General features: G+C 43.6%; 1 protein-coding gene across 2 annotated transcripts in view; it reads right to left on the bottom strand.

Annotated features, from left to right (window-relative positions):
- Positions 1–1,285: 1,285 nt before the first annotated feature.
- Positions 1,286–13,044, bottom strand: part of LOC116049191 (receptor-interacting serine/threonine-protein kinase 4-like) — a 35,744-nt gene continuing 23,985 nt past the window's right edge. Inside the window, exons 7-8 of one of the 2 annotated variants that reach the window (XM_031298619.2) lie at positions 1,501–1,583; positions 1,286–1,384 (exon numbers count right to left, since the gene is read on the bottom strand). In XM_031298619.2, the coding sequence (XP_031154479.1) occupies positions 1,301–1,384; positions 1,501–1,583 (167 nt within the window). In that variant the 3' untranslated portion in view covers positions 1,286–1,300. The remainder of the gene's footprint in view (positions 1,385–1,500; positions 1,584–13,044) is intronic. The other variant, XM_036000584.1, reaches the window with a different exon arrangement.

Below are 13,044 nucleotides of genomic sequence, written 5' to 3'. Positions count from 1 at the left end.
TACTGTAATTTGACGGTAAGTGTTTGGCAACTTTGCTGCCAGACTTTTTACCGTTTTTTTTACGATTTTTTTTTTTACAGTGTAGGAAAGCACTATATAAATACAGTCCGTTTACATTCACCTGTGTTTCAGACTGGGAAAAGAGAGAATTAGTTGGGTGCTTAGCTGAGGTAAGAAAAGCCATGTGAGTAAATAAGAGAGGTGGTGTACAGAGAGGGTTCTGACACAGGTCTTCTCTAAGGGGGCTTTCACACCTGAAAGTCCGGACTACGGTTCATGTTTTTGCATTTTAACTGGTAAGTTTTGGTTTCACACTGCAGTTATGCAGGTGCACTAAAGGACTTTATGTGACATAACTACGTCCTGTCATCATCACATACGTGAGCTGCGTCTCCCGACAGTTGTAACTGATTGGTTTGTAGACGGGCTTCCCCGTCCTCTTGTATCCTCTCTCTGTGTCGGAGGTTTTCCAGCTGACTGCTGCTCTCCCCGTGCTGCTGCAGCTCTTTTTGTTTTGTTACGTTGTTGAGAAGAGAGACACGGGAACTTTACTGCTGCAGCATTTATTCAGAGACTGAAACCTATGCTGTACATTTACTACTACTTAACAAGTAAACTGCTGATTTATTCTCTGCTCTGATAGCCAACAGCTGTCTGCTCTGAGAGCTGACACCGTCTCTCTCTCTCTCTCATGGCTCTGAGCTGTTCCTTAAAGAAGCTTCCCAAGCTTTCAATGTGGTCTTTGAGGTAAGATGTGAGCAGAGAAAGTGCAGAGCCTGAGACACCCAGATCCTGAAGGGTGGAAATGAGGATCTGGTGGTTCTCTGTGTCAAAGGCAGTAGAAAAGTCCAGAAGGATCACCGCTCTTCTGGACTTTCCAAAATGTTATCACACCGAATTGTATAAATTCTTTTTGTGAAACGAGTCATTCCGCTTAAAAACTATTTAGCTATGGCGGAGTCTACGGGGTAAACACAACTTTAACTAACTTGGTTGTGATTGGCCAGAGTATGCACGCAAAGTAAACAGTAAAGACAGACAGGGCAGGACATTAAAAATTGACTGATTTTCTGGCCAGTACACCAGTAGAGTTAAAGTAAAAACAAAGTACAATGTCAAACGCAGCTCACCTATGTGACAACGACAGGACGTAGTTATGTAATGTAGAGTTCTTTAGTTAGTCGTTGACTCAATGTTTGTTTTAACTGAGAAACCGTTGCTTTATGTGACAATGCCAGACGATGAATCAGTAAACTTGGTGTCAGACGCATTCGAAGGTCTGGACCCAGGCAACAGTAGTTTATAAATACAGACCTGGAGCCTCAGTGATTTGATCCCTCTGAACCTGCGCTCCTGCTGCCATGCCTTCTCCTTCCTTTTGGTCCTGACAAGAGAAAGAGCCAGTTACACAATGATAAAAACAATAATTTGCTGCATTGTGTCAAAATAGTATAGTGTCTCAGAGTGACTTGAGTGTTTATGAAGAGATTTGTTCCTCACCAGTTTCTTCAGCACTTCATGGACAGCGTCATTCAGTTCATGTTTGTGCATCTTGAACAGTTGTTCTGTCTCAGTTGTACACTCTGTTGTACACAACATAGAGTAAAGAATGTAACGTTAGAGCCAGGCATCACAAGCAATTTTTCAGTTTCAGAGGTAAATTAAATAGTTTCCTCACCAAGGGCTCTGGGCCTTCGTTCAGGTTTATGATCCCAGCATCTCTTCATCAGTCCTGTCAACTCTGTCAACCCGGCAGCATCGCCCTTGATATCATCCAGCTGTGGGCGGTCCCCCTCCGGGATACGTAACATCACTAAGGTGGGCTTTGCATCTACATTGGAGGAAGAATTAAAAAGGCTGTCAGACTGGCCTTGAGGTTAAATGAGACCTTGGTAATACCTGAATAGACGGTCTGGACTGATGATTATGTGAAGGTTCAGGTTAAATCCTGCTAAATGGGTCAACTCTGCCACCTGCTTTTGTAAATTTCATTGAGTAGAGCTGTAACAATCCCAAATTTGACTGTACAATGAATTGTCTCAGAAATAATTACGATTAACAAAATAACTCTTTTAGTCCAATGTATTTATTTATTTATGTATATTACTTATATCACTTTTCGAACAAATGAATCCCATGATACATCTTTTGTTACATCAATGTCATGTGACCCAGATAATATAATAACACAAGTACAGAGTCTATAAAGTAAACCACGCCTCTTTATAATCATAAAAAATATTGTATTTTGTTCTTAAATTAACATAAAATTGACAATTACCATCAACAGTCATGGACCTTAGGACCTTAGCTTATGTCAGCAATTAATAGCAGTTAAACAAAGAAACTGTGATTACGTAAAGAAATTGCGTTTAGATCAGGCCTAGTATTGAGTAGCAGTATCAATTGACATGCTGTCCTGAAGAACTGTTTGTACATATACGAAAAGTAAAGCACTGTAATTATTTTTTTCCCATATTACTGGCAGCACCACAGTGACGTTTGCTGTCAGGCAGCGCCATCTATACTTACACTCACCTTGGCATTGAGAGCGTCGTCCAGCAGCACGTTTTGGGGCTTCAGGTCCTGGTGGAGCACGGGACGGGGCAGACTGTGGAGGAGGTTTATACCCAGAGCCACTTGGTGAGCCAGTCTGAAGACCAGCGGCCAGGGTGGAGTTCCCCTCAAAGCTTCCTGTAAGATTGTTTCCAGAGTTACAGATCCACAAATAGTGGAGATAGTGAGCTACACATACAGCCTACACTACCATTCAAAGGTTTGGAATATGCTGTTATATTAATGTTCTTCTTTTCTTTAATAATGACTATTTGAACATAAAACGGTATAACTCAGATAACAAATGTATTATATATTATTTATTTATTCTATGTTTTTTTATTGTTAATACAAGACTTTTACTTGTAGCAGAGTATTTTTACAGTGGTATTACTCTTAGTAAAAGATATGAGTAGATGTTCCACCCCTGGTTACCTGAAGGGAGGCCAATGATCCTCTCTCCATGACCTCCATGACCAGACCAAGCTGTGTTGACCTGCCAGAGGGCGTTCGACCCTTGAAGACCCCTAGGACAGCCATAACATGCGGGCTGGTGGCTTGACGCATCATGTCGATCTCACGCAGCAAAGACTTCTCGGTCCTGTGTGTTTCTTTGCATTATGAGTAATTTACACAACTTTATGTAGTTATAAACAGGAAACCCTTTGTAAGCACTTACCCCTCGCCCTGAAGAAGCAGTTTAATGGCCACATCAACGCCCCACTGATGATGCCTGGCTTTGTAGATTTCTCCAAAAACCCCAGAGACAATCACCTTCCAGTCCCCCAGGCTGGAGTCTTCACCAAACTGTGCCATAGTTCACTGGAGGAACACATTATTGGTATAATCAAACCCTGAGTCCAGTTTACACTAGGGATGCACCGATACCGATGCCAGTATCGGTCCGATGCCCTGCGCATGTACTCGTACTTGTAGACATAAAATTACTCCGATATTACCACACCCGATACCACCTCATAGCAACATGACAAAGGTCTGTCAGAGTTTTAAGATGGTTGTTTTGAACATACCTCAGTCAGTTTCACCGATGCTGTCTGACCAGTTTTGACATTCTCTACATTTTTCACTGAGGACGTGAGCTCAGATTAAAATCTAAAAGGTGTTGATGTACACCTTTTAGATCTGCCAGTAATACATGCAGACCTTTTTCAGATCACTGTCATTTAACTCAGAGAGAAATTCTACAGAATATTTCAAATAGATATTTTGAATCAGCCAATCAGCATGAAGAAACCTTTCTACTGTCCAGTTAAACAGAGACACAGCACAATGTGATCAAAGTGATCCTGATTATCAGACAGTAACAGATTCCTCTGTTAGGGTTCTCACCTGCTGAACTCTTCAGGTCGACCTAAAGACTCTTTAAACCTTTGTGTGTCAAGGAAATACTGACAGAGACAAAGCTGCTCTTCTCTTTTCTTCCTCTTCAGTCTGAGTGTCTGTGTGTGTGTCTGATCCAAGGACAACGGCACACCCTTATAACTTCAGTCCAAGCCCTAAAAAAAAATCTGAGTTACGTGAAAAACTGTCCAACAGGTGGTAGATGTCAGCCAGTCAGAAAGGTGTTTTAAATTCCTTCTTCCTCCCACTTTCCCCCCAGAGGAGATTGGCTAATCAATGCTGTTTGTTACACCTGTGATGAGTGGTTAAATGTTTCTTGGGATCTAACCAGTGTCGAAAAACAATAAGGGGTTATACAGATTTTTTTAAATGTATTTATTTATAAGGATGACGCACATTAATAAATATTTCTGTAACTGTGTCAGCAGCTGATTTTTAACTGTAGTCCTTTGGTGAGATGTTTTAAAAGGCAGAGCAACAGGAAATGGCGAACCATTATACAAGTTAACATTTACAGACAGAAGACAAGATGCTGACAGCACCAACAACAACTAAACTAACTAAAGTTAGTTATTTTTATCACTTCCAATTCAAGCTGCTAGTAGTAGCAGCGCAGGGCGTAGCTAGTAGTAATTGCTGTGTGTGTGTGTGTGTGTGTGTGTGTGTGTGTGTGTCCTGCAGCATTCCTCCTGTTCAGACTGCGTGTCTCTCCTGACATTAAAGCTGAACAATAGAAACGTCTCTATGTTTTTGTATGAGCTCGTATTTTCATTCCGATCACTCCTCCGTCACGTAGGTTAACTGGAAGATTAATATCCTCTATGTGCCACCTTCTTGACCAGTGCTCACTTATAAAACAGATTGTAATCTCAATGTGATTCTTTTCCCTGGTAAAATAAAGGTTAAAAAAAGCATCTGTCCTGTGTAACGTGTGTGTCTGTGTGTGTGTGTGTGTGTGTGTGTGTGTGTGTGTGTGTGTGTGCGTTTGTGTGTGTGTGTGTGTCTGTGTGTGTGTGTGTGTGTGTGTGTCTATGTGTCTTTGTGTGTAGCTGTTTTTTTTTTATGCAAACTTCTTCCTTAAACTCCTACCAAGAACACTATCAGTCTTTTGCAGGTGTGGTTTCTACAGAAGTGAACACGCTCTTTCCCACAGTTGTTAAAACTGTTAGAACAGATTTTTATCAAAAAGTATCCCAGGCTTTACTTGTTGTATTTCTTGTGGTTAAAATATTAAACACTGCATTACAACACGGTTGTTATGTTTCAGGTCTCTATAAGTGAAGTTAAAGGTTAGTTTAGTATTTTTAAACCTGGACCCTATGAAATTGCTCCAGTGTTCAATTCAATTTTATTTATAGTGTCAAATCCCAACATGAATTATTTTGGGACACTTTATAGATAGAGCAGGTCTAGACCACACAATTCAATGCACCCAGCAAATTAAAAACCAAAACATTAAATTTGATGCTTTGACTCTGCTGTACAACAACAAACCAAAGATTGATCTTATGGATCATCAGGTTTGATACCAGTAAAGTCACATGAAGAAAGTTCATGCAGTCATTATGAAATTATTCATTGCAATTCTGTGATAAACTATGCTAGGATTACACAGTAACACTTTATAATAACCATCATTAATAGATGGTAAATTGATAGTTAATTAATCTTTAGTTGTAATTGTAATTTAACTGTCAGCAAACAATGAAATTATAATTAATAATGTTTACTAATTATTAGTAGTGCTGTTAATTAACAGATTGTTGTTACACACATTATATCAACAGATGACTGTAATACCTTGTTAAATAGTTAATAAATACTTTGTAAACCATCTATAAACATTATATGGATGGCTATTGTAAAGTTGTGACTGATATTTTTCATAGTTAGTTATTGGTTAGTAAATGCTTGGTGAAGCAGTGATACATGTTTTGCCCTTCATTAAATTATATTAAAAAAGTATCTATATACATACATATATATATATATATATATATATATATATATATATATATATATATATATATATATACATACACACACACAGATTTTCCTAAATAGTCAATGCAAATGATTATGGAATGTTGTTTTATTCAATAAAATAATAAATTAATAAATACATGAATAAATTAATAAATACATGAATAAATTAATACATATGCCTTTGAAATACATCATTAAATAAATAAATGCAGCAATAAATACATAAATAATTAACTATTCATATACAAATGAATCAATTAGTTAAATAAATATATTAAAAAGGTTTTACTTTTAATTATTTCATGGTACTTTCATTTCATAAGTCCACATTTATTTATTTCCGTGGACTTTTATTTCCTAATGCCACATTTATTTATTTCCCTCTCTATTTATTTCCAGTTCTTATATACAAATCAGGGGGCGTGGCTATCTCTCACATTCAGAACGGTGTACCATGACCGGCAGTTCGCGGTGCTCTGTACCCAGCCCATAGTCACCTATTGTGGTGTAACTAGACCACCAACTACCGCTCAACTGATGGAGCACCATGCCCGACAGCTCGCAGGGCTCTGTACCCAACGCACAGTCACCTATTCTGCGGTAACTGAACCACCTACTAAACGACTGCTGTGCAAGAAGGAAACAAGATGAATGAGGACAGAAACGTCCACATACAGTAGCGGAGTGGCAATCGGGATAGTCGGGACTTTTCCCCGTGGGCCTGTGTGCCAGGGTCAAGCAAAATTGCTCAGACAAGGCATTTTATGTCCACTGCTGTGCACACAACCTCAATCTAATTCTTATGAATGCTGCGTGTTGTTTCTGTAGCACTAAAGTTTTTTTCGGTACACTTGAGACCTTGTACTGTTTTTTAACTTCAAGCCTTCCGAGATTTAAAATACTGGAGGAGGAACAGGAAATCATGCAACTGGAAAGAACCGTTCTTACGCTGAAAAGCCTTTCTGACACAAGGTGGGCCTCCAGGAAGCAGGCCACAGAAGCGGTGATACGGAGCCTCCCAGCAATCCTCACAGCCCTGAGCCGTATCCAACACCACCACAACAGCACACCCAAGGTGGCCTCTGAAGCTGACCGCCTGCTGTCAAAACTCAGCACATTTGAATTCATGTTCATGTGTTGAAGAGGACATACATCCTGTCGAATTACCTTCAAAAAGAGTCACTGGATGTCAACACTGCTGTGGATCTTATTGACAGAACTGTGGCTCAGATCAGAGAGTTAGGCACAGAGGAGGCCTTTGACAGCATGGAGAACACAGCAAGAAGTCTGGCCAGAGAAAGCCACGCAGCCACCGAGTTTGTGGAGCAGAGGATTCTCAAGAGAAGAAGGCATTTTGACGAGAACGCAGAGGATGACCAGATCGAGGACAGCAGGCGCCGCTTCAAAGCGGAAATTTATTTTTACATTCTGGATGTTTTTGTGGGGCAGTTTGATCAAGTCGATTTTCAGACTTCAAAAAAATGGCCAAACTGTTGGCAGTACTCTGCCCAAAGCGGTTTGAGCACCGTGATGCTGAGGAGAAAATGCTTGAGCTGGCCCGTTTCTACTCAGAAGACATGCCCGAGCCAGAAGACGCCGTGGAGGAGTTTCGCTCTTTTCGTGCACTGTATTCTGAGTTAAACATGGATCTCACCACCGACGCCGTCCTGCCATTCCTCGTACCAACGACATGGATAAAGCCTACCCACACCTGACCATTCTCCTCAGGATTTAGAAAACCCTTCAGTTTCAGCCGTCTGCGGCTCAGTAAGACATACGTGCGTTGGTGCATGGATGAGGCCAGGCTGTCAAATCTCACCTGGCTGAGTGTGGAGCGGGACAGACATATCGACAAGGACAAAGTGGTTGGCAGATTTGCCACCATGAAGGAGAGGAGGATGAAGATTTAATAAGGGACCATGATATGTATATAGTTTTGTTAGATGTATTTGTTCTTGAGGATCGTTAAGCAGACAACAAAATGGTAAGAAAAAAAATCGTCTAAGAATTTATATTTGAGTTATGAATAAGTCACTCAGAATGTTAGAAATCAGTTTTACTCAGTTTTCATCCCAGTTGAGTTTTCATGTAGCACATTTCACCTACCTATGGAGTTTGTAAACAAACCTTGTGTTCAATACAGTATAATAGTGCCGTGTCAATTATATAGCGTGGCACTGATTGAGCGCACTTGGCCTGTTCAGCACCATCGCTGTCCATCGGCTGTCGCTGTCCGTGGTGCTGAAACATTTCTACTTAACCGGCAAACTGCTTTCTTTGTTTGTTCGTCAACACAAACTTGTCAAAACATTTGGCTTTTCTTTGTGTTTTATTTGACATAGAGGCTTACTTGGCTCAACAAGTGACACAGCATAACATATGCATTCATCAGATAATTTACCGTTTTTATTTAACAGTTTTAATTTTAAAATGACTTGGTAGTAGAGGGCCCCATGATGAAGCTCCGCCCCCACTGTACTGGGAGTCTAGCTCCGCCCCTGAATATAGGGGATCAGTGAGAGTCTAATGATGAAAAGCCAAAAAATAAAAAGGGAAAGGTAGCGCTGAGATGGTCAGACTCAAAAGGAAAAAAGGGATTGTGTTGCTCGCTGTGCTGTGTGTTCATTCATTCACTGGAGTAAAAGTACCATGAAATAATTAAAAGCAAAACATTTTAATATATTTAACTAACTGATTCATTTGTATATGAATATTTAATTATTTATGTATTTATTGCCTCATTTATTTATTTCATGATGTATTTCAAAGGCATATTTATTTATTTATTCATGTATTTATTCATTTATTTAATATTGAATAAAACGGCATTCCAAAAATGACAGTCACTACAGTTTTTAAATCACCAACCTTTATAAGGGTATAAGTCGAATTTCATTGAACAACCACATTGTGGCCCCCATCCTCCCCTGACCTTAACCCTATTGAGAACCTTTGGAGCATCCTCAAGCAAAAGATCTATAAGGGTGGGAGATAGTTCGCATCAAAACAGCAGCTCTGGGAGGCTATTCTGACATCCTGCAAAGAAATTCAAGCAGAAACTCTCCATAAACTCACAAGTTCAATGGACGCAAGAATTGTGAATGTCATCCTATAGGGGTCCTTTGTTAACATGTAACTTGCACTGTTTTCAAGATGTGTTTGATTGAAATAGCTTTTGATTTCAGTAAATATGACCTCCTAGTGCTGTTTTTTATTTTTGAAAAAAAATACTGTTTTCATTGGGTGGTTTGTTCAATGACGAGTGTTGCAATCTCCGCCTCTCCCCCCCTGGCGGCTTGTTGGAAAAATGCGTATGTGTGACGTAGTGGGGCAGGTGTGTTCTGGGTAGTAAAAACAAAGTATAGCGTAAAAATCAGTCTGAGCCTTCGGCGCGAATGTAACAGTAATGCAGTGCATGCTCCAGTCCAACGCTAGCAAGAACAGCGCCTTTTGTGCCCGTGAATGTGTACCACTGTGAGTAATAAAGCCCAAGTTCATTACTGCAACTAATCGACGCCTCACTGTTTTATGCTTCGGCTCTGTTGACCCGGACCACTAGACGCAAGTTACCTGCTACGAGCCAAGTTATTAGTTTGAAACCAGCTCGCTCCCAACTACGGTTCGGAGCGTGGAAGCTGAAAAGGTAACACTGGTGGCACGTCCGGAATTTAACAAGCAAGGAAAAAAAAGAAAGTGAGAAAAAAAAGAAAAAAAAAGTTTTGTCGGACGCGGAATGACGGCACTCGGAGCTAGAGCTAATGCTAGCGCTTGGACTAAGAGACCTGTCGAGATGGAAACCCTAAACGTAAGCACCAACCCATTTTTAATGGATATAAGAGACACTAATATGGACCCAGTTAACCACATGGACGTCCAATACGGAGCAACCGTGCACGGCCAGACGCCGTCGTTCAACCTAGCTTTGCCCCCCACGCCATCGCCATCATGGTTGACTAACCCGTTCCTAATGCCCATGGAACAACAGAATAAAGCAGACGGTGAGTCCACGTACTTTTATCAGCAAACCTATTTCTATGACTATTCAAAGCATATGGCAGCCAGCCCAGTTGCAGCTTTACCTTACGGTTTGGAAAATATCCCCGCTCAAACATTTGCCCCACGTGCTGCAAACCAGCTAGCTAACCCATTCACCTCCATGAACTGTACGGCACAAAACCCTTTTTCCCCGGCCCACGCATCGCTCTCCCAGTTCACTTCGACACCTTTTCCACCCTGCATGCCCCAGCCCCTGGGACGTTGTGGAGTAAGCTACAAGGATAACTATGCCCCACACCATGACACCTACCAATATGGCCAGTCAGCTGTGGAAAGGGCCAAGTCGGCGCCACGGTCATCACACAGAGCGCCAGATGTTGAAATTATGGACACTAGTGATGATGAACATTATGGATATAAAAAGAGAATTCCAATATTAAAGCCAGACCATTTTGATGGAACGGGCTCCTGGAAAGACTTTATTCACCGGTTTGAAAGTTGTGCAAGGACAAACCATTGGTCAGAAGCGACAATGGCGGTTCAACTGAGATTCAGCCTGACTGGCGCGGCTGGAGCTATCGTCCATAAAAACCCCAGATCTAACCGCTGGAGCTACCGGCGGATTGTGGCTGAAATAGAGACTGCCTATGGGCCACGCTCCGAGCATGCAGCAGCCATCAGCATTGAACTGAGACAGAGGGTCAGGGGGCAGAACGAAGCCCTGCACTTATTAAGGGATGATATCTATGAGAAAGTGTCCATTGTGTATGCTGACCGTACAGAGCTGGAGCAGGACACCATCAGTGTGGAGGTCTTCACCAACGCCCTGGCCGACGCCGAGGTGGTGCAAAAACTACTGGAGAAGCAGCCGCGCACCCTATCCAGAGCATATGACATCGCGCACAGCTACGAGACCACCAAGAGAGCCGCCAGAACAGTCACACAATTCATACAGCCTGGCCAACACAGTCTTGTAAATCAGAGAGCCAGGGCCGCCACAGTACGTGAAAATAACAGCAGGCTGTGTGGAGCCAGTGGGGGTAGCTGTTCGGTCCATCGACTCACCAGAGAGGGCTCCAAGGTCTAATCAGCAGTGGCGCCAGAAGAGAGACATGAATGTCAAACTGACTATGGGGGTTGTTCAATGCCACAACTGCTCCGGTCTAGGGCATATACAGAGAAATTGCCCTTCCCCCGGTCGATCCAGACAGCAAGTCCGGACAGTCAATAAGAACACAGCACCCGACACAGGTATAGTGGTCACCTGTACTGCAAATCAGGAAGATGACATGTGTGTTAAAATATTGATATATGGACTGGAAATGTGTGCTCTGCTTGACTCTGTTGCTCGGAGGAATGTGTTGCCCCTCCATCTTTTCAACTCCATTCCAGCAAGTTCCCCAATACAGCCATCTGTCGCACAGGTCCTGCAGGGCATCGGCCCCGATGGTCTGGCAGTGCTGGGGGAAGTCAACCTACCAGTACAAGTTGGGAGCAGAGTTACCAATGTGAACTTTATTATGGCCGACACAGCAGAGAACACAGAGGTTATCCTGGGGCATCCTTTCTTACATCTGACAAGTGCCCAGCTGGACTATGGTCGCCGTGAGATAACCCTCTTCGGAGAAAAGGTACCTCGTTTTAACCCAAGCCATCAGTCCCGGGTGCACATTGTCAGAGTGGCCCGTACAACAGTGTTGGAGTCGGGGTGTGAGTATGTAGTCCCTGGCACAGCCCACCTTCGCCATGCTACTGAGGGAGACCTGATGCTGAGCCCAACCAAAGGTTTCATCAAAAAGCACCACGTTCTAGTGGCTCACATCATCGTACAGGCGCAGCGGTCCGCTAATGTTCCCATCAGAGTCTTCAACCTGTCACTCTGAAGAGGGGCGCTGTGGCAGGGATCCTACAGCCAGCCACGGTGTTGGGGAAGGTGGAACCCCAGCCACCCTTGGCCCCACCTGCCCCTGAACATATTAACTCTGTCTGTACTTCTTTACCCAGCCACCTGCAGGTCCTGTATAACGAGAGCTGTGCTAGTCTGCCCAAGGGCGACCATAAGAGGTTGGCCCGCCTGCTACGGTCTTACAGTGACGTCTTCTCCACGGGGCCCGCTGACCTTGGCCGTACTAGCCTCGTGCAGCATGACATCCTCACCACCCTTGTTCCGCCCGTGAAACAGCAACCGCGCAGGATGGCTAGAGACAAACAAATTGCAGCAGACCAGCAGGTGCAGCAGAGCCTGGACACTGGTGTAGTCCAACCCAGCAACAGCAGCTGGGCTGCACCAATCGTTATGGTGAGAAAGAAGGCCCAGACGCCGCGGCTATGTGTCGACTACAGGCCCTTAAATGAGAGAACCATAAAGGATGCTTATCCACTGCCCCGCATCCAGGACACCTTAGACACGCTGTCCACCGCCAGGTACTTCAGCACGCTGGATTTAACATCAGGGTACTGGCAGGTGGAGATGACGCCGAGAGCCCGCAAAGCCACTACTTTCTGCACCCTTAAGGGCCTGTTCGAATGGAATGTGATGCCTTTCGGACTGTGCAATGCGCCGGCCACATTCCAGAGGCTCATGGACCGTGTCCTAGCTGGGCTGCAGTAGGAGACCTGTTTGGTCTACCTCGATAACATCATTGTCCTGCGGCGGGACAGCACTGAAATGTTGGAGCGGCTCAGTCAAGTGTTCGACAGACTACGCACAGCCAACCTGAAAAAGTGTGTCCTGTTCCGAGAGCTAGTGGCTTATCTGGGGCACATCGTCTCCGCCAAAGGTGTTGCCACCGACCCCCAAATGATCCAAAAGGTGGCTGAGTGGCCCGCACCCCAAAACGTATCTGAAGTGCGTCAGTTTGTCGGCCTGGCTTCGTATTACCGACGCTTCGTTTAAGATTTCGCCTCCATTGCCAAGCCTCTCCATGAACTCACCAAAAAGTATGCACGCTTTAACTGGACGGACGAATGCCAGGAGGCTTTGAGCAGCTGAAAAGCCGGCTGACGTCAGCACCCGCGCTGGGCTATCCCCTCGACAGTGGCAAGTTGCTTCTCGACACAGATGCCAGTGACTGGGGAATTGGAGCAGTCCTCTCCCAAGTGCAAGAAGGTGAGGAGAGAGTACTCGCTTATGGGAGCAGAAGA

This window comes from Sander lucioperca, chromosome 4, assembly GCF_008315115.2.
Source record: "Sander lucioperca isolate FBNREF2018 chromosome 4, SLUC_FBN_1.2, whole genome shotgun sequence".
Lineage (NCBI taxonomy): Eukaryota > Metazoa > Chordata > Actinopteri > Perciformes > Percidae > Sander > Sander lucioperca.
The sequence above is the reverse complement of the archived record's forward strand: the minus strand, read 5'-3'. Positions and strand labels throughout refer to the sequence as shown.